We start from the raw sequence: 26,522 nt of genomic DNA on the forward strand, positions 1-26,522 counted from the left end.
TATTCAAATCACAAGGTATCCAAGCTCTGGTTTCTACATGATTCTCCATTTGCTTCGTGTTTAAATCTTAAATAAACCAATATTTTTTTTGTGATTAATTTGGTAACTATATCAATTTGGTTTGCTCTTCCTTCCTATGATTATTTATCAAAGTTTGCTTGCATTTCCAGTTTTGGAATTTTAATGTGTTTGTTGTTCCTATTGTGTTGTCGTTCAAGCTATGATCCATCCATATTCAAATACTAACTAATGGAAGCAATTGAGAATATGGGATGCTAAATCTTTGAATCTCCCTTGATTACCATGCTAACAAATGCTCAATTGTCGTTTTACTAGCTACTACGACTATGGAGTAGTACTATTTATATCTACTTCAGGTGGTCGTGCTCTCAGGGCATTCATAGTATTCGTCTCAGACTGATGGCTTTGGTGGTGGGGATGGAGGAGATGGACCCGGGTTAGGGGGGTTTGCGCCTGTCTTGGTTGGGTACGAGGGCTCTATGGCAATCCCACAAAGACCAGCCTTATCTGCAACGTTGCGCTCCATCCTAAGATAGCCCTCCTCTCCCCAGCTTGAACCCCAAGAGTTTCTAACGATCCAATAGTCCGTTCCGTTTTCAGTGCCATACCCAACAACAACCACACCGTGGTCCAAACTCGTCCTACACTTCCCAGTGAATATACCCTGTGATTTTTAAGACCAGATCATGTACTCAGACCAAAATTCTTTGAACTACTAAATAATTTTTCCAACTAATGAAAATAAATTGTAACAACTTTCTAGGCATTAATGTGCAGAACTTACTGATTGATAATGCTGAAAGTCCATACCAGCGGCATCAATGGCAACACTAATTGGTTGGTTGGCAACTGCCTTCTGCAGCGCCTTCTCATCATATACAGGTACGTCTTCATAACCATCGATCGACACAACTTTGGTATTTTTCTACAAAACAATTACCAGGGACGTCGTTAGTTCCAGAGAAAAACTAACTGGAGTGCTGATTTAGCTCAAAGAAACTGCCAACAAAGAATCAACGTTTAAAACTCACCTTGTCAGTATCACATTTGCCATTCCTTCCCATGTAAGGATAATCTTCTTCGGAGTCAATCCCACCATTTTTGATAATGAACTCAAATGCATAATCCATGAGACCACCACTGCACCCTAGGTTATAAGACTTATCACAGTCCACCAGTTCTTGCTCGGAAAGCAAGATCAAAGATCCAGTTTTGATCTGGTTGATACCTTCTACAGCAGCAATTGTAGAGAATGCCCAGCAGCTTCCTATAAAATTCAATAATTTCTCTCAATATTCATGATTACAATATTAAAATGAAGACATGTCTTGCACAAGGAAATTCATTGTCTTTGCCTAATAAAATAAATCAACAAATGTGATACTGTAAGTCATAAATATTTAATTAAAATGTCATTAAAAAACCGATTCATGGATGATACTTTAAAAACTCTAATGGCACGAAAGTAGACGTGGGAAACTGATTTACATTCTGAACAAAGATTCAACCTTTATATGTTCACTTGTAAAATGATAATAATTGTAAGCAACACAACATGAATCCATTATTTCAATGTGTTGTTTTTATTCGCCAAACGGGAACACTACATCACAAAAAAGATGATCCCTCTTATTCGCTCTAAGTTATTCCAAAATAAAAGGACATGTTGTTCGTGTCTACAATCGTATATATATAGAAAATAAAAAAATCACAGAGAAACTTTATTAAGATACCAATTTCTAACTTTTTATACTGACAATTTGCCACCAGACATAAACAACCATTTTCTTCACTCCTCTCATCCGATAATCTCTACAGCACACATGGGGAGTGATCAATTGCTAACTCATCATTTAATTGCTAATTACAACTAATTTAAGGCCATATGATTTTAGAAAACACGTGGTCTATAATTTGTCACGTGTAATTTTCGTTTTTATTAATAAAATAAAAAAAAGATTAAAAAAAAAACTCCAAATTAGGGTTTTGGATGCAAATGTCAATATAGTGTTTCGAAAATATCAACCCAATGCTTTGAGAATGTCAACACAAAGCTTTTAGAATGTTAACCCATTGCTTATATTGATATTCTACATGTATTATATTGACATATATTATATAGTATGTTGACATTTCTGCTTGTACGAAAAAATTAAAAAATTTTGAATTTTTTTTCAAATTTTGACGTCGGAACATATGCATGTAGGATATCGTTGAAATCCTTATGAAATTATCTTTAATTTGATATATGTTATATGAATTTAAAGTTTTTGGATTTCTTTTCAAAGTTAGTTATAACTAAACATGTAGTTAATTGACATTAATACCCTATTGATATCTTTTGGAATTAATCCTATGGCCTTATTGACGTTTTTCGTTAATCGTATTGACATTTAGGAATTAATGATCTAAGCCTTTAATTTGAATATCTAATGACTATTATTTAGTTGTAGTTAGCAATTAAGTTATGAGTTAGCAATATAACACTCCCCTATCAGCCTCACTCATATACAAGATGCTCAAAAATTAGATTAAAAAACACATAAATCAAGTTGTAAATTCCGAAAGCAACGCGGATCAAAAGAAGAAATGAATTACCACAGGTGCCCTGATCCTTCACCGGAGCAACCGCGCCCTTGGTCCTCCAGTCAATTGAGTCAGGCAAGACATCGCCGTCCCTCAACGCATAGCGATCGCTCTTCGTCGCGGCGAGCCTCCGTGGCCTCGTCCCGAGATATATCCTCCGGTACTCCTGATTGGTCAGATCGGCGAAGCAATTGAGACCTAACTTGTAGGTCCGCCCCTCGACGGCGTTCTGCTCCTCGATGTACCTCAGATTCTCCTTAAAAACCTGGAATCGCTTCTCCTTCTCGCCTGGGGAGTTGTACGACTTGCCGTGCTTCACCATCCACGACTCGAACATCGCCGTCAGCTCCTTCTCGTCGTAGGAGATGATCGACATGTTGGCAGCGAATGCCTGCGTGAGGAAGAGCGAGAGGAAGAGCAGTGATTTTGCAATCGATGTCATTGTTAGGTTTTAGGAGATTCCTGTGTTTGTGGGTGAAGATGAAAGAAGTGAGATTATATAGGGGGGAGAAAGGTTTGGAATTTTTGGGAATTATTAAATCTGTTAAAATGTCAACTTTTATGTGGGTGACTTTCTTATTTAATAATTAAATATGTTAAAATGACAACTCTTCTTTGGGTCACTTTCTTATTAAATAAGTAAATCTGTTAAAATGTCAACTCTTCTGTGAGTGACTTTCTTATTTAATAATTAAATCTGTTAAAATGTCAACTCTTCTGTGGGTGACTTTCTTATTTAATAATTAAATCTGTTAAAATGTCAACTCTTCTGTGGGTGACTTTATTATTTAATAATTAAATCTGTTAAAATGTCAACTCTTCTGTGGGTGACTTTCTTATTTAATAACTAAATCTGTTAAAATGTCAACTCATTTGTGGGTAACTTTCTTATTTAATAATTAAATCTGTTAAAATGTCAACTCTTCTGTGGGTGACTTTCTTATTTAATAATTAAATCTGTTAAAATGTCAACTCTTCCTGATTGGCTGCAGTGTAGGATCGTAAACACCATTTTACCCCTCCTCTCTAATCCAACGGCTCATTAGGCCATCAGCAACGGTATCTCTTATTAATCCGTTAACTGTCTCATCCCTTAACTATTCATGGGCCCCATTGTACTTTTCAGCCCATCTCTTAACTAAGAGACAACACATGCATCCCTTCATCTCTTAACCATCGCATCACTTAACTATTCATTCAATTTCATTTTTTATTTTTATTTCCATCAAATTCAATTAATAAAAACACACTTCATTAAATAAAATAAAATAAAATTACAATTTAAAAAACTAAAAAAATAAAAAAGACATAATTTAAAATGGAGAATGAAGAGTATTTATAGAATAAAAAAAATTAAAAAATTCGACCGTTAACGGTCATATTACCGTTTTTTAATTAAATTTTTTTTTTCGAAAAATCAAATTAAAAAAAAAAAATTAAATTATGACGTCATAATTACGACGCCCACTAGCGGGCCGGTGAGTGGGTGTCACGCCTAGTGCCAGTGCACGCCACGTGGCGCTAGCGCGTGGCGAGAAAGCTCGTTGCGGTGCCCTTCCGCGCGTGACGCGGGACGGGATGGCTCGTCCCGACGAGACGAGATGGTGTTTGCAATGGCGTCTCGTCGCCGTCTCGTTTCTGCGGGACGAGATAGGGATGGTAACGAGACGCGTTGCTGATGCTCTTAATCCCCTTTTGACTTTCTCACCCAACTCTCATCAATTCCCTTCACCCGTTTTAGTCAAATCATCCACCACTTTCTCTCTCCTCCCCCGACGTGTCGTCGCGCCATTGACGGCAACCTCTATTTAACTCTTGCGCCTCGACTTAGCATTTCTCCTTTCACAAATCTCTCTCTAGATGGTGGTGGAGCTGATGCCGGTCCACCATTTCAACTCCAATGCCGCTCAGAAGGCGAGGCGGCGGGTCTCCAAAGCGTCGAGCAGCTGATGAGATTAATCTCCCACCAACGGAATCTCGACGCCGCCGCTGATTATCATACCGTTGTCGATGCCGCCGTCCACAAATTCAAGAAGTTCATCTCCCTAATCGACCGGGCTTCACGAACCGGTCACGCCCGGTTCCGCCGCGGACCGGTCCAGAACTCTCCTTCCTCGTAGACCGAACCGGTCGGTCCATCGGTCCACACACCGAAAACAGATGAGGCCGGACCCGGTTCAAGAATCTACTGCCCCATGCCGATTCAGCGGTTACCGCCGCCACCGCAGGCGAAGAGCGTGGTGGAGAGGAAGGAGGCGTCGACGACGATAAACTTCCCTCTGCCGACGACATCCTGTAAGACTTTGTATACTAGATATCACGTTTTGAGTGATTGAATACTGTAAAACTCTTATTTTATTTCCCAATGAATAAAACAGATTATTTTTGTCATAATGTTGTCATATTTACATTTAGTGAATGTTAATTGCATGTTTAAATGTATAAGTTAACTTAACAAAGTCTAAGTCTTTGTTTTAGTAGACCGGTTGTGGGCGACGTCCACTTTAAGGTAACACGGTCAGTCCTAAACAAAGAAAAAGGAGAATTTCACGACCTAGATGGAATTAGACTATCCATCGTGAAAGGTTGCAATGTCACTCCGCATATTTCTAAGCGTTACTGAAATTAGATGGCATTGGTGTGGTACAACACTGAACGGATCTAACAGCAAGACGTGTCTTTGTGCTATCTACTGAAAGACGAGGTCTTGATAAATATTTGTTTCTTAATCAATGTTGGTTAGCATTGAGCATACGGTATTGATTATGCATTACTTTGACTTATCAAATGGTGGTGGTTTTTCGCAACCCAATAATCCCGATATATTGGGTAGTGGTGATTAATATCTAGCGGTGTCAGGATTGCTATTATATTGAATCGTGCGCGAGGTGAGTCTCGTTTGATAATGTCCTCAAGAGGAGTGCGAAACAAAGTTTTATTATTCGGAACCTAGCTAGTTGGAGTTTGATCACTCTAAAAATAATAAATAAGCGTTTCATGCTAAGTCAACTCTTGGAATTAATAAGAAATTAATTAATTAAGTCCATAGCAGACATTAATTAATTAATGGACATTTTTATTTTAAGCGCGGGAATGAAAGTTAAAACGGAAACCCGGATTACTTATACATTCGGATTTGGATGGGGAGAGTTCAATATTACTTCTGTAGTGGCTGCTCGTAATATTCCAATTAAAGCTTATATTAAACTGTGGGTTCAATTTAATTAGTAAAAAGTAAATTGGGTGAGCTCATATCCAAAACCTTCCATAGATCCCTGTCTGGGCCCAAAATGAACTTAATATAAATAAGAGAATAAAGGAGACAGAAAAAGACAATAACAACAAATTTTTTTTTTCAAAATTTTCGTCCCCCCCCCCCTCCCCTCCCCTCCCCTTTTTGGAGTTGGTCGAATTTTGCCTATCCTCCGTGTAGTCGAATTTATGTCTCTCTTATTTAAGTCCTAGTATTCCGGTGAGACCAGCCCACACTGAAATTGGAGTACAGTTCGGGAACCAGAGAAAAGATCCGTGGTCTAGTATTCAAAGCGTCATGTGGAGAAGTCGCTAGCCATCGTCAATTCTTTGGAGAATTAATAATATATTATTCCTGCTCCGTAGAAAAGAATGTTTTAGGTTCCAATCATACTTAAAGCATGATCAATTCAAGTTATGAGCACGATACATGTGAGAATTACGCGAATAGAATTTGTTTAAATAATCTGTTAAATAGATCTGATTTTTATTTGATTTATTTGTTCGATTAAATATCAATCGCTTCCACTACCAGTTCCTTCGCATCCTACATGTCCTCTCTGACAGGCGACACAGACCCGTCAATGTCGTGTGGGTTTCAGATCACAGGGCGGTCGCCGCTGTCGACAACGTCGTTTAAGAGGAAGTGCAGCTCGATGGACGGCGCGTCCCGTTGCCACTGCCCCAAGAAAAGGTCAGCTGAAATTATAGAAAGTCAACTAATTGATTTAATTAAAATTCCTACCTTGGTTGGTTGTTCCTAATTTGGTTAGTAACTATTTAAACAGGAAGTCGAGATTGAAGAGAGTGGTTAGAGTTCCGGCGATTAGTATGAAAATGGCTGATATTCCACCAGATGACTATTCTTGGAGAAAATATGGTCAAAAACCCATTAAAGGTTCCCCTAATCCTAGGTAATTCTTTTCTCTCAAATCAATTTTAATCACAAATTTTGAATAAAACTGGTAATGATTATAAGTAAAAGTTGATCTAAAAAATAGTATATATATATATGCAGTTGATCACATTATAATATATTTTAAGGTTCAATTTGATTGTTAATGATACTAAGATTATATTGCTTATATATAGATGTCCTCTCATCGTAACATCTAGTATCCAATATAATAGTCCTAATACACATTGCATCGAAAATTGATTGAATGTTATGATGAATTTTCAGGGGTTATTACAAATGTAGTAGCGTAAGAAGGTGTCCGGCTCGAAAGCATGTGGAGCGGGCCTTGGATGACCCGACTATGTTGATCGTAACATACGAACGAGAGCACAATCACGGCCTTTCAAATATGGAAAAGCCTGCTCTAGTACTTGAATCATCTTGATCGGATGGCCTAGGTTTCGCCTTGTGAAAGAGAAGGAAGTTTCAATCAATCACCACCGTCCATTTCAATCAATCATCTTCCTCACAGCTCACGGCGGTTCGACGATGGTGGAGAGCGAACGAGCTCGCTGCTCGTCCGAGAGCACTGGCTTCTCTCTGCCACGATGACCCAAACTCTAACCTAAACCCTAACCCTAGTCAAATTCCGGGATGTGCGACGCTGAGCCGAGAGCTTCACCGCCTAGAGCGGTCGTCGCTGGTTCATCGCAGAGTCGCCGTCGGTGAAGGAAGGTCGCCGGAGCACCGTCACCATCGCTGCTGCAATACGTGACGTCGACGGAGGGACAGCTCGTCGCGAGGGAGAGAGGAAGCAGCCACGACTCCAGCGCGGGCTGCCGGCGATCGTTGGACGGCGACCTGGCCGTTCCGGCGAGCCAATCACCGGCGTATCTTCGTCGTCGATGATCATGCTAACATTGGTCTCGAGATAACGATGAATGATTATTTAATTCCTTAGTTAAAAGATATCATTAAATTAATATTATTTAATGGAAATGAAATATTTTGGGAAGATTTCCCTAGATTTTAGGAATATTTTGATTATTTTCTATATCTATAGAATATTTTGTATCCTAGAAGATATAGATTAGATAAGAATAATTTAATAGTTTCCTAAATATTATATATCTAGAATCCTAATAAGGATAGATATGTAAGATTACATTAAATAATATAATTATTTTTATCTTAATCTTGAACAAGGATAAAATTTGAATTTAATTTTTCATGTCTTATTAAGATTTAAATAATGTACTTTATTTTAGATATATCTTATAGTATGACATGAATAAGAATTAAATTTAAGATTAATTAATTCCTAACCTAAGATTCCTAAAGATGATAAAAGATTTAATTATTCAGTCAATTAAATGCCAACAGAATTTAATTAGTCTTAATCTGCCTTATTGCTAAAGTAGAGCCCAAACCTAGAATTTACCTTTTAGCCACACCACAAATTGATGCTGGCAAACATTTCGATTCGAACCCACTAAGTGTCAACCACTAACAAAAGCAAGACTTATAACACTACTTTCTCCCCACCCAATCATTATTTGCAATAATAACAACTATGTGATGAAGAACCTCATCGCACCCAAATCACACATCCTCCTTTTGTTATACTCCTATTATTAAGGTTAAATGTAACTTTAGTCCTAATAGTTGAACGTTTCATGAAATTAAATACTACTAGCCTTTTGAAAATACAAGAGATAAGATATCAATTTATAAAATGAAAATATATCAACACAATAACCAAATTCCTAGTAGTATAGAGACTATATTTCTGTTTGGACAAATTCAAAAATACCACATGCACATTGGTGGAACAATACTGTCCTAATTTTGCGATTTATAATACATTCGTCACTATAAGTTTTTGAATAAATTCACTCAAGACCTCTGTCCTATAAATATTTATGATTAATATCAAAACTCAGAATTAATTAAGGGTTTCGAAATAGCTGTCTTATTTTAGTTTTGTATTGTTAAATGTTGTTTGAAAGTTGAGAAATTGATCAAAGAATTACGGCCAAATTAGAGATTTCCAATGATTACTGTAAAATTTTAATTATTGAGCTTAACCTTGAAAGATTAAGACTAAATTTAAAATTATAATCCTCTTCAATTTTAGTTAAACCAAAAACATGATACAGTAATTATTAGAAAAGGAAGCATCAAGAAGGAGAAGGGGCTAAACCAGAAGAATCATACTTAGGAATCCAACAAGGAATCTTGGAATACGTATCCGAATACGGACAATATTTGGGGCGCGCCATGAAGGCGGCGCAGTCCGCCACCGGCCTCTGCAGCGGCTGGCCGGGAATGCAGTTCCCCCTCACATCCATCACCCCAGCCGCGATCAGCCTCATGCACGCCGGCGCCGCCCCCATGAAGTAGTTCCCCGACAAGGACACATTCCTCAGATTCCCCAACAAACAGAATGGCTCAGGCACCTGTCCGTACAATTTGTTACCTGCCAGATTCAGCACCTCCAGCTTCTCCAGGCACCCCAGCGAGAACGGCAGCGGCCCGGTGAGATCGTTCCCTCCCGCGTCGAAAACCACCGCGTCTTTTAACAGCCCCAGCTCGTAGGGAAGGCAGCCGCTGAGGAGGTTGTTCAGAAGGAGAATCTCCGACAAACCGGATAAGGCCTTGGCTATGCTGCGCGGGATCGGCCCGAAGAATTTATTGTTTGCCAAATTGAGATACGCCACGTGGGCATCCGCGTCCGCGTTGTCCGGGAGGCGCGTCATGAAGTTGTTGTTGTTGAGGAAGAGGAGGTCGAGGCCCATCGCGAATAGCTCTGGCGGTACGGCTCCCGAGAAGGAATTGAACCTGATAATTATCGTACAACGGTGAAATTTGAACCCTGGACCTTTTTATTTTATAAATAGAATTTCGCACGATTTTCAAGAAAAAAATAAATTTTAAAATGTACTCCTATTATAAAACATTTGTCTGACCTGACAGGGGTGCTGGACCAGCACCCCTGGTCAGGCACTGACCTGATGTCAAGGAAGGATAGGCCATCCATGGCAAGGATGGCGGTTGGGAATGGGCCCGAGAGGCGGTTGTTGCTGAGGTCGAGCTCATAGAGGTAGGGGAGGGCGGCGATGGACGAGGGGAAGGCCCCTGAGAAGTAGTTGGAGTTGGCGTGGAACAGGGCGAGGTCAGGGAGCGCGTCGAGGAAGCCGACCAGCGTCGGGGAGGAGAGATGGAAGCCGTTGAAGTCGATGGAGGCGACGGTGGTGGCGGAGCGGTTGTCGGGAGGGGTGTCGCAGAAGAAGCCCTTGTAGCGGCAGATGTTGCTGCCGGTCCACGTGGCGGTGACGTTGAAGGGGTCAGAGGTGATGGTATTTTTAAATCTTTGGATCACGGGGTAGACCGCGGCGAGCCTTTGATCGGCGAAGAGTAGTAGGTCTTGGAGAGGGGGGAGTATCGCGGCGGCGTCGGTGGCGGAGATTGGGAGGTTGTTTTTGGCTTGGTGGTGTGTGGGGAAGAGGAGGAGGATGGTGGTGATGAATATGATAGTTTGGAGTGGAATTGTGAAAGTTTTTACTCTCATTTTGATTGGGTTTTTTTCCAAGTATTTTTGAATGGTGGGGATGAAGCATAAAAAGGGAGAAAAGGAAGTGCATGATGAGATTTAAAGTAGTGTGAAGGTTTAGAATGTGGAGTGTGCATTTGCTGTTTCTTAGGTGGCTAGAAGTGGCTTGGTTGGTAGAAATTGGGAATTTTCATTGTTAGGTCATGTTATTATAAGATGTGTGTACATGTGTATAATTATATTGAGTAAATTACAAGTTTACTCAAATGCAATACCATATAAGAAATTAACTAGCTACTAGAAGATTTTGATTTTACTAGTGTAGGGTAAATTGGATTTAGAGTTATAATGAAATATACTTTGTATTTTTAGGGTCAAATATTTTTTTGAGAGAAAATTGTCAAATATACCTCTAATGTCCAAATAAGCTATCACTGGTGACATGCATGTCCCCTCATTACTACTATTTCCATTTAAAAAATACAGTAGTTTTATAACAGCAGTTCTTAATACTCCTATTTATTGAATTTCTCATCATATTTTCTCTAATTTCTATTTGTTAGATGTTAAGATCATTAAATATATTATAATGATATAATTAATAATTTTAAAAATATTTCACATAATGAATATCATATTTTTTTTAATAATTATGTATATTTCTCATCATAGAGATTATTATAATCCTTTACTAAAATATTTTATCTTTATTGGATTAAATTTTAATATAAATAGTAAACTTCTATCCTAACAATTATATATTAGTTATTATCTACAATTATAATAATATTCAAAATTTGTAAATTTCTCATAATTCCTCAATATTTTTACTAGGATTACATCTATAAAAGAAAATACTATTCCCTTTAGTTTTGGATGGGCCTATAACTGTGGCTTATTTCTAGTCCCTATTTTACCTTTTCCCCCTTTGTTTACTTATTGGAGTCCAATTTCAACATTATGGTTGGATTGGGCCTTTTGTTATCCCCCCTCTTTCATTTGTTCTTTTAGGTTTGATTATAGTAATTTAACATAGTTAGTTGATATTATATTTATTTCCTTACAATTAATAATTAATTTAATGGATACATATGCATCTACTAAGAGGAGGAGGTGACAAATGCAAACGTGTACAGTATTGAAAACCAAAATGCAAAAAACTTACTAAATAGTTTGAGATTATTTTTAATTTTCATTTAGCGAAAACATTTCTTTCCATCTACGAATGTAAATACAAAGTTTTACTGTATATCATGATCTTTATATTCTTAATAATTTTTTTATTTGATAAAGAATAACATTAAATAGTTTTATATATTAATAATTTAAAAAGAAACTTTTAAACACAATAATAATATTGTTCGAATAAACCTTTCAATATTTCGTCGTAGAATTTTAGAAACATTTAGTAGTACAATAAATTAAGTATAAATGTATTGATTGAAATGTTAAATATTATTAAATGCTAAAATTATGTTAATATGATAATTATGCTATTATAATAAATCATTTTAGTAAACTAGTAGAATTTCTTCTTTTTTTTTTTGTTTGACCACAGGTGTACCGAATCCACCTTCGGCAAAATCCGACTAATCCTGCTCGACTGAATTTGCGGATTAAGGCCGAAAGTCTAATACTAACAAAAAAGGGTAATAGGTTTACGACTCCATTTAGAATATAAAAAGCTCTATAGCTATGATATTTTTGCATCATACTCTATTATTACTTGAAAGAGAAAGAGAGATTCAAAATTCCCCACCTCTATTTTCGCTTCCTTTATTTGTCACGTGATTACTGACCCTGTTTCCTCAATTCCACTCCGACAACTGCCTTTTTCTCTCATACCTTGCATGCTTGTGTCACCGTCCCCTTTTTCTTCATTTTTTAAATTTCTATACACTATATAAATACTCTCTTTAGTCCATATTAATACCATATGCTATAATAAATTTATTAATCCTTCACCATAGCTCTAATATAAGTTTAATTTCATAAAAAAATAATTAAAAAGCCATGTAGCAAGTGCACGTGACGAGACTCTCATACTACCATAATCCAAAATGGTACGGCCTCGAAACGAAGAGTGTGACCTGTCAACATAAATCTGCTGCTTCTACTTAAAACTCAAACCTCCATTAAACCTTGCTTCAAATTAGGTTCCATCCCCATCGAAGAAGACGATGAAGCTCAATCCTTCTCTTCTTCTCATTTTACTATTCCTCGAATTAACCTCTTCTTCCTCTAACGATGCAGCTGCATTGCTCCATTTCAAGTCCAAAGCCGATTTGAGCAACCAATTGAAATTTTCGCCTAAATCTACCTCCGCATTCTGCAAATGGAAAGGAGTCGAATGCTCCGATTCCAGAGCGATTCGACTCATCGTCGAGGATGTAAAACTCGGCGGCGTTTTCGCCCCGAACTCGCTGAGTCAGCTCGCCGAGCTCCGAGTCCTCAGCCTGCAGAACAACTCGCTCACCGGTCCAATCCCCGATCTCTCCGGTCTGGTCAATCTCAAAGCGCTATTTCTCAACCGGAACTACTTCTCCGGCGCGGTGCCTCCCTCCCTCTCCGCGCTCCACCGCCTCAAAACCGTCGATCTCTCCTACAACATGCTCGCCGGCGCGATTCCGGCCTCTCTCAACGCTCTCGACCGCCTCTACTACCTCCGCCTCGATTTCAACCGGCTGAACGGCTCCGTGCCGCCGCTGAACCAGTCCTCGCTCCAGATCTTCAACGTCTCCCACAACGACCTCGCCGGCGCGATTCCGGTCACACCGGCCCTGTCGCGGTTCAATTCGTCGTCGTTCTCGTTGAACTCCGGCCTCTGCGGCGAGATCATCAACAAGGAATGCCGCTCCGATCGGCCGTTTTTCGGTTCTCCGGCGAATGCGACGGCCGCGCCGCCGCATCCGCACGCGGCGGTGCTCGGCCAGACCGCCAAATTGGACGGCGCTGACGGCGTGATGCGGAGGCATAAGAGAGCGGCGCTGGCGATCGGAGTCACGATCGGCGGGTGCATTTTGGCGATTTCGGCGATCTGCGTGGGGATCGCGGCGAGGAGGAGGTGGCGGAGGGCGGCGGGGAAGGGCGAGATGGCGAAGATCGGGCTGGAGCCGAGCGTGACGGGGAATGCGGAGGCGGTTATGCGGATCGAGGAGGAGAACGATGAGCTGGCGGAGAAGGTGAAGAGAGCGCAGGAGGTGAAGCAGCAGCAGCAGATGATGGTGGGGAAGAGCGGGAGCTTGATGTTCTGCGCCGGCGAGGCGGCGGTGTACACGCTGGACCAGCTGATGCGCGCCTCGGCGGAGCTGCTTGGGAGGGGGACGATGGGGACCACCTACAAGGCGGTGCTCGACAGCCGCCTCATCGTCACGGTGAAGAGGCTCGAAGCGGCGAGGTTCGCCGCCACCAAGCAGGAGGTCTTCGAGGGGCATATGGGAGCCGCCGGAGGCCTCCGCCACCCCAATCTGGTGGCTCTCAGAGCTTATTTTCAGGCGAAGGAAGAACGCCTCTTGATCTATGATTATCACGCTAATGGCAGCCTCTTTTCCCTAATCCACGGTAACTACTCTAATCCTCTTTTCCCTAATCCACGCTTAAGATAACACGTTTTCCATTTTAGTTTGTCCAAACTAAGATGACACGTAACTTTCTCTCTCCAATTAATATACTCAACCACTTTTCTCATTCCTATTAAAATATCCATATTTTTTTATCTCTCTACTTTAATACTTATACTCACATTCTCTCTCTCCAATTAAACACTTTAATCAATAATTCCTAAAATCCCGTGCAAGCTAAGCAATGTGTCATCTTAATCAGGACGGAAAGAGTCTCATTTTATTCAATTCTCAATAGTACTATCAATTATGAGATGATTAGTGAGTTTAACTTGATAGAATTTCATAGGTCCTATCATAGTTGAAGCTAAATATGTTGAGACTAAAAAAAGAAATTACTCCTATCACTCAATTACATTTAGATCTGTAGGACGAGGAAGTACTAATAAAATTCAAATTATTGACTGTTTTGGATATGGGCAGCTATGAATTATTGGTGTATGGGTAATGTGAAATTGAAGGGGACAGTAGTAAACTGATGTAACGTATTGAAGCATTTAATAATAAATTGTAAATTGGGCATGGGGACTGTAGTATTTGCAGTATGTGGCAACAAATGCCAAATAGATTATGGTATGGAATGAGACATAATTATGTGTAAATCAAGATTGCTATAGTATCTTCTCTGGCTTAAGAGAATCTAACAGACCACTTTAGCTCTAGGGAACTGACATTCATTAATTTAATTATGGACATAGTTCTAGACTTCTAGGTTTTTATTAATATATTCACTATGCTTTTCAGTCCTAATAGATTAATTTCCATTTAAAAGCTGTATTTCCATTTTCTTTTCATCATCACATCATGTATATCCAGTCAATACAATGTCTTCCTAGAAAGACCCAATATCCCATGGACCAAATTGATTGCAATGTCACGCAATATCCTCTATTGATTGACATGAATTTAAACAACTCAATAACTTCACAAACATTGTAAAATTTTGCAATTATTTATTCTTACCGACAAATTTTTTTAAACAAATAGTCTGTTTAAAAATGATGATTCTCATGCAACTTCTTTTTAAAAAATTACTCGTATGAAGTTCACATGCATTTTTTTATTTTCTACTTTCTCATTTCTTCTTTGAACAATGACGGTTATGACTAAATGAGCTAATCATATTATTATTAAATAAAAAAGAATGTTGTTGAAATGAGTTAATTATGGGTGGCAACATTGTACAGGTACGAAGTCAGGAAAGGCCAAACCACTTCACTGGACATCATGCTTGAAAATAGCAGAGGACACAGCTCAAGGCCTCTGCTACATCCACCAAGCCTGGAGGCTCGTGCACGGCAACCTCAAGTCGTCCAACGTGCTCCTCGGCTCTGACTTCGAGGCCTGCCTAACGGACTACTGCCTCATGGCCGTAGCCACCCAGGCCCCCGACGAGGATGCCGACTCCCTGGCCTGCAAGGCCCCAGAGACCCTCCGGGCCAGCCACGGGGAGGCCACTTCCAAGTCAGATGTGTACTCGTTCGGGGTCCTCCTGCTGGAGCTCCTCTCTGGTAGGCCTCCGTCTCAGCACCCGAATCTGGCCCCGGACGAGATGATGAGGTGGCTGAGGTCCGTGAGGGGCGAGGAGGGCGGGGAGAGCCGGCTGGAGATGCTGCTGGAGGTGGCGCTGGCGTGCAGCGTCGCGTCCCCGGAGCAGAGGCCGACAATGTGGCAGGTGCTGAAGATGATACAAGAGATTAAGGAGATGATCTTGATGGAAGATAGTGAGTTCAACCCTAACCCTAATTAATGTGTAAATTTTTATGCTATAAATGTGAAGTAAGAATAGGCCTACAACAGCTTAGATATTGTGGCATTGATGGTCCAATTATGGTTAGCTTTTTGCAATTTTGTGGGTGGTGTAATTGAGTTAGAGGATGTTAGGTGTTTCCCTATTTATGACCTAAGACTTTATGCCACCTACAACTATATAAATGAAATTTAACTGCGATATACGAACTCATAGAGGTAGATAGTCATTAGATATCTCATATTAATTCTAAGAGAGAACTTTTTCTCCTTTACTCTTTCATCTATGGAGCCCAAACCACATGATGCAATGCATTCACTTCCTACAATTTTCACATTTTAATTTTTCACTCCAACTTATCAAATTCTCAAGATTTAAATACAATTGAATGCACTTAGATGCTAAAAATAGAGAGAAGCATTTAGGAAGTTTGATGCTTGAATCTTAAGCACTTATCTCTAGCATTATGAGGCTGCCCTTATGTTGCGTGGCCAAATTGGGCCTTTTTTCTTAAAAAATGGAAAGAATCATCCTTGCTAGCATTTGAACTATACCTCTTTTAACAAAATGAATACAATATCCACAAACCTAAAACTATATACAAGAATGGGGATCTGACACCAGATGCTTCGAGTTGAAGAAAATGGTGAAGGTGAGATGTATTTAACAATGGCATCACCTCATAGAAGTGGCCATACCTGCATTTTTCAATGCAGAATGGGGTTGACATATCATCAGGAAGACGAAATGTCCAAGGAATAGAGAAAGAATGAATTTCATTTCTACTTATTCCACTGCACAGCCTTGCACCGTGTGTTGTAGCTGGAGGATATATACGTCATTGGGATATACAAAGCTAGCGGCCATTTCTATACACAGCATCGGAGGGAGCTGGACGGGGCCTGCCCCTCGCGATCATCTCATCATTGCGTTTGATTGACTCTGAAAGTCTCCATGGTTTCTGCCACCTCCATTTGAATTGTAAGATCCACTGATGATGACTCCTTTTCCATCTCCATAAGTTCCCACCGTGTCCCATGACTGCTAGTTTCTTCGTAGACAACTGATCCGTCTGCACTTGAAGCAACACTCTATTGTATTAGAAAAGTGGACGCTGAACTGTAACCTGTAAGCAATTCCAATTTAGAGGTGTAGGATTTTACCTTTTGTGATCGACCCGTGAATGCTGCTAATTCCCTCAGCTTCCCATTAGCGATTCCTGCTGTGTATTTGAGCTGTTTTTGTGCCGGAGCTGAAACTGACAGAGGAGCACTCATCTCATCGGCAGTGTGTTTATGAGACTTCGCCTGAACCAACAGAACAGTCAAGACACGTTTTGCTCGTAGAGGAGATTGTTTTAAGAATAATAAAAGGAAATCATACTGAGGGAGTTGTCGCCATTGCAACAGAAGCAGCTTGATCTTTGTTTTTCAGTTCCTTTTCAACTTCCTTTCGTCTGAGTTCACTTTGCCGTAATAAGACTACGAGTTCCTTGATCTGCTCTTTCATCTCTTTCGTTTCTGTGTCCTTTTCCCAAAGTTGGCACCTGTCAATTCACATAATAATCCACAAAGCTGATTAAGAGCAAAAATAAGAACCCATAAAATAGAACAAAATCAGAAATTCTCAACGGGGCGAGGAAACTTGAGTTCACCTACCTTGCATCACTGAGATGATTGAACATATACTGGAGTAGGTTCTTGGCATCCCCTATAGAACGGAGCTGGTTCCAGCGTCCACGACTACTGATGCTACGCTCACGTTCTTCAGCTTCTGACAACTGTGAAGCCATTGCAACGAGTGAATTTGATGAAATACTCAGCATGCTTTCAAGAGATGCAATTCTTGACATTCTTGCAGTTGGTGACATCAAAGATACCCTGATTCAAGAACAATAGTATTATTTTCTAGATCTCTCAGTTCAGTTAAATATATAGTGCAGAAATACGGTTATATCTCACCTGGAAGCACCATTTTTTTGTCTAGAAGGGCTGACACCCTTGGAAACAATTTCGCCAACTTGTCTCAAAACAGCCAACTCTTCTGCCAATGCAGCTTTTCTGGACATGAGACGAGCAAGGCTTAACAAAATAATGACGTGATTTGGATGTCAAGGACACTCCAGAGGTGTGCTTGAGCCAGGCAAGAATATCCGAAAATTCAAGTGATTAAAAAGAAAGTTGAGCATTGCGTACACTTGACTTTGCTTCTCGTATTCGTAACGAACTTGATGAACATTGACCATTACTTCTAGTTCATGATCAAGCCATCGCTGGGAGGGTTTTTCGTTGCTCTGGAAATAAAACCTTATATTAATATAGTCTATTAAAATGGTAGAAAAGGATAAGATACCCAATGTAAGAGAATTAGTATACCTGCCCACTCATTCCATTTCCATTACCATTAGCTGCAAAGAATGTCATATTGGTAAGAGGGGAAAAAACAAAAAGAACTAATTCGCTGGATTTTTATTAAGTTGAAGAACTTGGATGAAAACATAACTTACGTATCCAAGAAAAATACCTACCAAAGTTTTCCCGAGTAGAACATTTCCGAATTTCGAGCAATTCTTTTAACCTCTTTGTAGCCATTGCAGCTTCCTCAGTTTTTCTTTGGAGAACCTGAAATAAACGGGTTAGCAAGCATCCATAATAGGCACAATAATTATCCTTTAGATTTACAGGTAAAAACTGATCTTTAGGGAAAATACATTACTTAGATAAAAAAAGTACTGAAATCTTCTTTGCAAAGTGAAACAATAGATGTATAAATCTCTGCAAATATGTATTTATCGAAATTCAAAAGACTTTGGGGAGTAATTCTCTTAGCAAAGAGGTCCGAAGCTAACAGTTATGGGTCCATGGACACACAAGTCTGGCAAATATGCTCACCATTTTCTGGCGCTGATTCAGAGCTTGCAATTTATGTCTCTCGTACTCATTTCTTCTACCCACCTTCTTTAACTGCATACAAAACATTTGCATGCCTAAGTAATTACTAAAAAGATGGTAAGAAGTGGCTAGAAGGAAACATCATCCTTGGATTTTATCGTAGGCGTAGTGCAGTGGGAAATGTATTCCTAAAATCCAGAGCAAGCTGAACACCTGTAGTAATTCCTTTTCTCGAGTTGCCTTCCACTGTCGAAAATTCTCTGCTTCTTGCTTTATCTTATGCTGCAATTGAACCTACAACAGTCAACAAGAATGTGAATGGAAGAATCATAATAATCAATAGACCCCAGAATTTTATCTTGAATACCAAAATATGACCTTTTGTGCCTTCATGCATTGTATTTCCTCCTTTAACTTTTTAGCTGCATCGTCACTCTTCTGTTTCTGTTTTATAAGTTGAACCTGATTCTCTTGTTTCTTCTTAAGATCTTGTATCTGATTTGCACATTATGTCATATATATCAATCACAATGTGACAAGGTGATGGTTTATATAAGTTTATGTTGTGAGAGAAATATGGGCAAAACCTGGGTTTCAAGCGCTTTTAGCTTCTGGGCATGAGTGTCTCGCAGTTTTTGTGCATATCCGTCAGAAGTAGCTGAAAGATTTTCAACTTCTGCCAACAGATGATCCCTCTCTCGCTGCAGCCATCATATTTGTTGAAATCATCAAAGACTTATAACAGAAAACAAAAAGATCAAAAAAACATAAATACAGTAACTTGTTTCTGATTGCAAGACCTGAACAGTCCTTTTCTCTTCCTCAAGTTCCAAAATTTTCTTTCCAAAGTGTTGTTTTAGAGCCATAGTGTCGTAGCCTCCAAAAAGTCTCATCTGTGACTGCAACATTGTTGTAATAGAACAGTAGTGAGTTACATTCGATCTCGACTCACAAAAAATGTTACAATGTACTCCCTACGAATGCTATTAGGAGTCTTTACTTTTTTCTGGCACAAATTATAAGGAATGTAAATAAATGTGAGTTGAAAAAGTTAGTGGGATGTGGTTCACACTTTTATATAGTAGTATTAGTTTTATAATAAAATGTGCATGGAATAAATTAATGGAATGTGGGCCTACTTAAAATGTACAGTAAAAGTGCAACAAAATTTCTATTGGCTTACAGACCAATATGGCAAATTGAGACTTCTATTGGCGGACGGAGGGAGTAAAATGTAAAATAGAATGCTACGCTAACTCCTCTAAACTCAGTTTACTACTCATGCAACTAATGAGTAATCAGAAAAGAAACAAGAAAGTTCTCATAGAGGTTACAACATGAATTGGGAATGGAGAGTACCTCTTTTTGCTCTAGTTCTCGATTTAACTCGTTCAATTCTTTATCCATATTATTCTGGAAGTAGGTATGATCCAATTCTTTTGCTGTGTCTTCATCAACATCTCCAGGATCACCTGCAAACATTATTATTTGAGTCTCAAAATATAATTCCTAAGTGATTTTATTCTCTCAATGGACATAAAATTTGACTAATAAATACTTAATACGGAGCATTCACTTTCTCTATCAATAATTTTAGCTATGTTTCACTGATATGAAAAGAAATAACATCCAGCCGGAAGCTACTTCTAACAAAGAGAAACATACTGCTTTCACTCATTTGATAATCACAGGACTCCATAGTCTCCAACCCCCTCTTGAGACCTTCGTTTTTGGTGGCACCACTTTTGTGGACCTGAGGATTTGAGTTAGTTTTACATTTTACACACTTATTTGGTGCTTCTATGTACACATGATGAGTTTGACATTGCATGTTTAAGACATTAACTCACTTTAGTTCTTGCTTCATGTTGCTTAACATGGCCATCTCCATTACGAAACAGACTAAGTTCATGAGACAACTCCTCATTAGTGGACTCAAGCCAAGCAATCCTATCCTTAAGAACCTGCATGTCTCAGTCTTAGCACAATTAAAGCTCTACCTGTAGTCAATGGATTTCTCAAATAAATTGATCATTTAGGTGGAAATTTAGAATCAAGATAACTCTGATCCCGAACATTACTGGGATACTTATTAACACATATTTTAAAAGATAGTTATCCATTAATCTAAAATTTCTACACTTGTGGAGAAATGAAGAAATTTTATTGATAAATCAATTCAAATGGAACTATAGATCATTTAGTGCAGCCAAAAACCCATCACATAGAACTTAATGTGAAATAAAGTGAACTTTAGTTGAATAACTGAATCCAGAATTAGATGAAAACAGAATAACATAAATTCAAAGTTCTTGCTAGATAAAAAAGTTAAGTACTTTTTTCTGTTAATTAAAGGCATGAGTGGTGGAAAATAAAGAACTGTCTTCTAATTATTAAGTATAGTAACACAAGAAAATGGTAGAAAAGAAACAAACATAAGCTTTAGATTGGTGGATCATCCAGTTAGGGAATTTAATTCTGTTCAAAGTCCATACAAAAAAAATAGTAAAAACTAGATGCTGCACTAACCTGTAATTCATCAAATGAAACTCCACCCCCACGTGCATTGAGTTCTGCATGCAGATATTCTAACTGCTGACGCATCTTCAGCATTTCGCTGGATATTGGATCTCTGTTAATCTGGTCATCGAGAACCAAATGATCATTTGGACACAGCAAACTTCTTCTTGAAAGTATCCACTTCTATATTGTGGAAATGCCAAACCAAAATATGAGAAGCTTCAGACAAGAGATATCAACTTACAACAGGTTTGTTTTGGATATTACGAGCACGGTTAGCATACTTGAGAGTGTTGAGAGTTTCTTCCGCATTTACATCTGCGGGACTAATGCATGCTGTAAAAATAGGTAAACACTGGAGTGAGAAAAAAACGTATAGAAGTGCACCAGATAAGTAAGCTTTAACTAATATGATATGGGACCATATAAGATTAGAACGAACATAATCCTTGAGAACAGCTTATAAAATAATATTACCTAGCATTATTGTTTTGCTGTTCCCACCAAGAGAATCCTGCAGATAACCAAAGATGTAAGCAACTTTAGCTTAAAAAAGGTTCATGTTGTAGGCACCAAGTATCTATCATATATGATAAACTTGTCATAGAAAATAACATATTATTACAGATTTTGAAGTAACAAGAGATGGAGATAGTGATAATTTCCTGAAAAAGTTCTTTAAAATGTACAGTTATAGTAACACTCTTTTCCTTCGGTAAATGAACGTAGATAGACCAGACCTGCAGAAGCCGCGTAAGTTTGCTGTCTCGATACGGCACATGAAGACCTTCTTTCCGTTTTTTATCATCGCCAAGTGCACTTATAACATTTCCAAGCGCAAGAAGACCTTTGTTGATGTGAACTCCTGTATGCAGAGTTTGCTTCAAAATAAAAACACATATATTTGCAAGGCATATTTCAAGGGATAGTTACCTTCCTTAAAACGTTGACCGCCAGAGCCTGTTCTCTTGGCACGCTCTGATCCAGCAAGATCCACCAAATGCAACTTGGCACATAGATATTCTTCTGTCATACAATCACTCAGATTGCTGGCACTAGAATCGCCCGGATGAAGCCTGCGCATCTGCTCCATTGTAATGGTGAAGATGGCATGAGAGCGGCTGTGTACGTGTGTGTGAAAGAAAGAAAGGGCAAAAAAATCATTACTCTCAGAAGCAGCTTAAAGACAGTCTTGGTTAACAAATCCAGCATTAGTTTTCCAAATATTTATTGATTGCTAACTAGGATCTGCTAAGGATTTTTGAACATGTCTGAGAATTCCCACTTATGAGATGAAGTTTAGGTTTACTAAAGTAAATTTAAAGACATGTCATGATAGAGCCGCTTAAATTTTCATGACTTTGCATACATGGACAAATCATCTGATTCAGCAACTGAGTATGATTTTCATCTAGAATTTCCACTGTAGCAACTCAAGAAAGTCTTACTGCTTACTTATTATGAGGTTACAGAATAAGAATAGGAAAAGGCTGATGTGTAAGCGTTACATGAGAAAACAAAATAAGTGTATACCTCGATTGGTTATTCATGTTTGTACTCCCGGTTGCCCTGCTTAGTGATCCTTGCTCCAGACAATCAGCCATTTCTTTGAGAGTTTTCACACTGCATTCGGTTGATCCTGCTAGTGTAATCACACCATTTGATGTTTCACGAATTTGAATTGGCGGTTTCCCAGTGGTAGTTATTTTTGCAGCATTTCCATTTGCTGTCTCTTGCTTGCTGGAAGAACTAGGGTCTAAGAGATCTCTTACTTCCTCCTTGTGAATCTTGCATTAAATAATGATGGTGTCCATCAGAAATCTTGTATTTCTAATGTTGTGTTTATCCAAGTGCCATACATAGATGGGGTGTCCATATACACCAGGAACAACATAAGACATCTAGACAAGTCCGCACAAACACAAAAAACTCACTTACAAGAAAACATTGCCATCATTGGTTTTTAGACAAAGTAATAGTATCATTCCCGAAACTTCAAGAATATGAACATCAGAACATATATGACGGAGACAGTATAAGTAGAAATCCTGAAATCAGAAATCCTAACACAAAAGGTTCAGACAGAGAGGCAAGAAAAAATCGTACACTGGTCTAAATGAAAAAATCCTAACACAAAAGGTTCAGACATATGTTAAAAAGAAATGATGTGAAACTGAGCCCATGCACGTAAACTGACCTGACCGTACCAGATTAGCTATAGTACGATCTGGAAAGGATTATTGGACAAACCTCAATGAAGGAAACATGCAGTTGAACTTCAGTATCACCCTTCTGGCTTTCAATCTTGTGGAATAATGCATTCATAACTTTGGGAATTAATCCTGTTTGACATCCGTCTTTGAGACTAGTACCCATGGTATATGTTTTCCCAGACCCCGTCTGCAACGTATAGCATTTCAGGAAACTAGAGATTACAGACTAATAGTAGCGACAGAGCATCGTAAAGTTGATTCTCATTCATACAAAAGTTGCACCAGATCGTGACGCACCTGTCCATAGGCAAGAACAGTAGCATTATAACCTTGAAATAGACCATCAACCAAAGGAGCTACACATTCTTCGTACATTGCCGCTGAAGGAGAGCCAGTACTTCCATAAACATGATCAAATGTAAATGAATGGGAGCCAATTTGGACCTACAGCAATCACAAAACCATGATTTTTTTCACCAGACAGATATATAGTAGCATGTAATTGTGTTCTTGTATATAGTCAGCAAAGTGAATAAGCAACAAATATAAAACTACGAAAAAGGCACCCAATGTACTAAAAAAAGGGGAAATCAGAGACAGATACATCACTACCAAGACGGAGAATTGAATATAGCTCAAAAGTACCAAAAATACTTTTCTCTTGATTTTACAAATCTTTCTATGGAGGCCACCTCTAAGAAGCTATTGCTTGCTCTTTCTTCTTATTTTCTTATATCACAAAAAACTAGAAACACTTAGTACTATGGTGAATATGAAAAACCAATCCCACCCCACATACATGCATCTAGTTTCTTTCCCACATAAGCATTGTAAAATTTTTCCTGAACAAAATGATCGTAGTTTTCGCTTCCTGAACAATAAACAAAGAAAAACGAATGAATAGGACACAAAAAAAATCTTGTTTCTTTAGTAACATGATTAGACATACATTAATCTCAGACTAAAAGAAAACTTTTTTGTAGATAAATTCACATTCTTGAAGCTTAAGTGAAGGCTGAAGCATCATATACTCTGAAATTTCAGAGCAGAAATAAAAGCAAGATCGCAAGAATAAGCAAAAGGCTTACTGTGTCAGTATAAACTAGATGTGGAGAGAACATAAAGGAACTCTAAACCACATACTCACCCAAAACCGAAATCTTATGCAACTTAGAACAAAATTGGGTGCCAAAAATCCAATTTTTACAGGTGCAGCTTTTTATAAAAATTGTGCATTCCAAGAAACAAAATTATTTTCAGGAGCCAATGGTGACAAAACTCTAATCAAACTCTAGACTGCTGAAACTAAAGAGCAACATGAATATCCCACCAAACACTTCCAAAATCGAGAAAAAGCTGAAAATCAGCGTTTCAACAAATCATCAGCTCCAGCATCATAAAGCTAGCATCAAAATCGCATTTTATTTTGTGTTGGAAAAATCCCCAAATTTGATCGGGAGTGATAGTAGTACCTGCGGCTTCCCGGGTAGTACGGAGACGCAATCGTTACAACCCTGTAGCTTCTCGAGTCCGATAAGAGGCCTGACGTGGACTGCGACTTTGACACAGCAATCTTCGGCAGCTGCCATCGACGAAGCCAAAAAATGGTGTATGAATTCAGTTATGAGAATCGCGGGACACAGAGAGTGTTTCTCGCAGCAGAAAATGACACAGCATCTATTCTATACACTAGAGAGAGACAAGTGTTGATGTTGATGACTGTTTACTGTTTCGCGCTTTTGTATTTGCGCGTGTAATTATTTTTTATTTTGAGTAATTATTTTCAATCAATTAAAGTCGACATTATAAACAATTTAATTTGTTTGAAAAATCGTGAAAAATGCCGATCAAATTAAAGTTCATCAATTGTTACATAAGATACGATTTCATCTAAATCAAAATATGTGTGATAATTACAAACAATAGAAAGTATTTTTGGTGATGTCGTAGCTCTGGATCACAATTTCGATGGTGTAATTGTTTTTTCTAATATACTCCTTCCATCCCACAAAGATTGTTCCATTTTTCCATTTCGGTCCGTTCCATAAAGTTTGTCTCATTTCACTTTTTACCATTTTTGGTAGTGGACCTCATATTCCACTAACTCATTCCTACTCACATTTTATTATAAAACTACTCCCTCCGTCCACGAAAATTTGTCCCATTTTTCCATTTCCGTCCGTCCCCAAAATTTGTCCCATTTCACTTTTACCATTTTTGGTAATGGACCTCATATTCCACTAACTCATTCCTACTCACATTTTATTATAAAACCAATACTTTAAAAGTAGGACCCACAATCCACTAACTTTTTCAACTCACTTTCCATTACACTTCTTAAAATCCGTGTCCGGTCAAACCGAGACGAATTTTCATGGATGGAGGGAGTAATATATAAAAGTTGGACTCATCCCACTAACTTTTTCAACCCACTTTTCATTACATTTTTTAAAACTCGTGTTCGGTCAAAGTGAGACAATATTTGTGGGATTGAGGGAGTATAATTTGAAGGGATATTGGCATCTAATATCACGAAACTTTCAAAAAGTTGGATTTTTCCCACGAACTTTAAAATTGGCAAATAATATCACGAACTTTACCCTCTTGTTTGTTTTTTCCCACGAATGAAAAAATTCTTCAAATAAATGGATTTTATTTCTTAATTTCTCAACAACAATTTTGAGAGCTTCAAGTTTTTCAATCTTTAAAAATAGTTTTTCAATCTTTGAAAATAGTTTTTCTTGAAGCACACCCTCCAAAATTGGTCTTCAATCTATTAAAATAACATGAATTTTTCATTCGTGGAAAAAAACAAACAAGGGGTAAAGTTCGTGATATTATTTGTCAATTTTAAAGTTAGTAGGATTGAAAGTTTCATGATATTAGAGCCCAATATCCCTATTTGAAAAGAGAAGTCAACGTTTTTGTTATAATCATCATTTGAGTATTGAGAATTAGTTAGAATAATGACTTGGCTTACAAAAATTGTTTTAAATAACTTACCTTATAATATACTAGTACTCTTAAATTAAAACGGACAAAAATATTAAACGGTTAGTAGTGACGACCCCGCTAGCTAGAAGACCAGTGTCCACTTTAATACTAGTATGTTATAAATGCGTCATTTATACTACCTAATTAATGCACCTACTCTTATCTTAAATAATTATATTGAATCGAATTTGGTCAAAACTTTATGTTGCAATAACGATTTTGAA

The 26,522-nt window shown here is 38.4% G+C and overlaps 4 protein-coding genes and 1 pseudogene across 5 annotated transcripts; 2 read left to right on the forward strand and 3 right to left on the reverse strand.

Moving 5' to 3' along the window:
* Positions 1-266: 266 nt before the first annotated feature.
* Positions 267-3,063, reverse strand: LOC125223230 (oryzain alpha chain-like). Its single transcript, XM_048126268.1, has 4 exons — positions 2,620-3,063; positions 1,053-1,288; positions 806-946; positions 267-685 (listed from the first exon to the last, which is right to left on the reverse strand). Exons 1-4 carry the CDS (start codon positions 3,047-3,049, stop codon positions 413-415), a joined length of 1,080 nt encoding a protein of 359 aa, XP_047982225.1. The 5' UTR covers positions 3,050-3,063; the 3' UTR covers positions 267-412.
* A 1,404-nt stretch (positions 3,064-4,467) lies between these two features.
* LOC125217538 lies at positions 4,468-7,202 on the forward strand (annotated as a pseudogene).
* Positions 7,203-8,865: 1,663 nt separating this feature from the next.
* Positions 8,866-10,370, reverse strand: LOC125220002 (uncharacterized protein At4g06744-like). The gene is made up of 2 exons (XM_048122109.1): positions 9,769-10,370; positions 8,866-9,598 (listed from the first exon to the last, which is right to left on the reverse strand). The coding sequence occupies exons 1-2, from the start codon at positions 10,326-10,328 to the stop codon at positions 8,938-8,940; spliced, it is 1,221 nt and encodes a 406-aa protein (XP_047978066.1). The 5' UTR covers positions 10,329-10,370; the 3' UTR covers positions 8,866-8,937.
* A 2,011-nt stretch (positions 10,371-12,381) lies between these two features.
* Positions 12,382-15,881, forward strand: LOC125220629 (probable inactive receptor kinase At5g67200). Its single transcript, XM_048122785.1, has 2 exons — positions 12,382-13,871; positions 15,118-15,881. Exons 1-2 carry the CDS (start codon positions 12,491-12,493, stop codon positions 15,678-15,680), a joined length of 1,944 nt encoding a protein of 647 aa, XP_047978742.1. The 5' UTR covers positions 12,382-12,490; the 3' UTR covers positions 15,681-15,881.
* A 336-nt stretch (positions 15,882-16,217) lies between these two features.
* Positions 16,218-24,983, reverse strand: LOC125220628 (kinesin-like protein KIN-4A). Of its 2 annotated transcripts, XM_048122783.1 has the most exons (25): positions 24,777-24,983; positions 23,602-23,748; positions 23,342-23,491; positions 22,625-22,878; positions 22,025-22,212; positions 21,832-21,956; positions 21,569-21,605; positions 21,336-21,427; positions 21,101-21,211; positions 20,422-20,535; positions 20,237-20,324; positions 19,931-20,043; positions 19,372-19,470; positions 19,159-19,272; positions 18,950-19,066; positions 18,785-18,865; positions 18,572-18,643; positions 18,208-18,301; positions 18,056-18,087; positions 17,876-17,973; positions 17,642-17,740; positions 17,339-17,560; positions 17,064-17,226; positions 16,844-16,987; positions 16,218-16,752 (listed from the first exon to the last, which is right to left on the reverse strand). In XM_048122783.1, exons 1-25 carry the CDS (start codon positions 24,891-24,893, stop codon positions 16,537-16,539), a joined length of 3,087 nt encoding a protein of 1,028 aa, XP_047978740.1. In that variant the 5' UTR covers positions 24,894-24,983; the 3' UTR covers positions 16,218-16,536. The 2 variants fall into 2 exon arrangements, with proteins under 2 accessions (XP_047978740.1, XP_047978741.1); XM_048122784.1 differs by lacking the exons at positions 23,342-23,491; positions 23,602-23,748; positions 24,777-24,983 and having other exon boundaries at positions 22,025-22,175; positions 22,625-22,756.
* Positions 24,984-26,522: the final 1,539 nt, after the last annotated feature.

Source organism: Salvia hispanica, chromosome 4 (assembly GCF_023119035.1).
Source record: "Salvia hispanica cultivar TCC Black 2014 chromosome 4, UniMelb_Shisp_WGS_1.0, whole genome shotgun sequence".
NCBI classification, from domain to species: Eukaryota; Viridiplantae; Streptophyta; class Magnoliopsida; order Lamiales; family Lamiaceae; genus Salvia; species Salvia hispanica.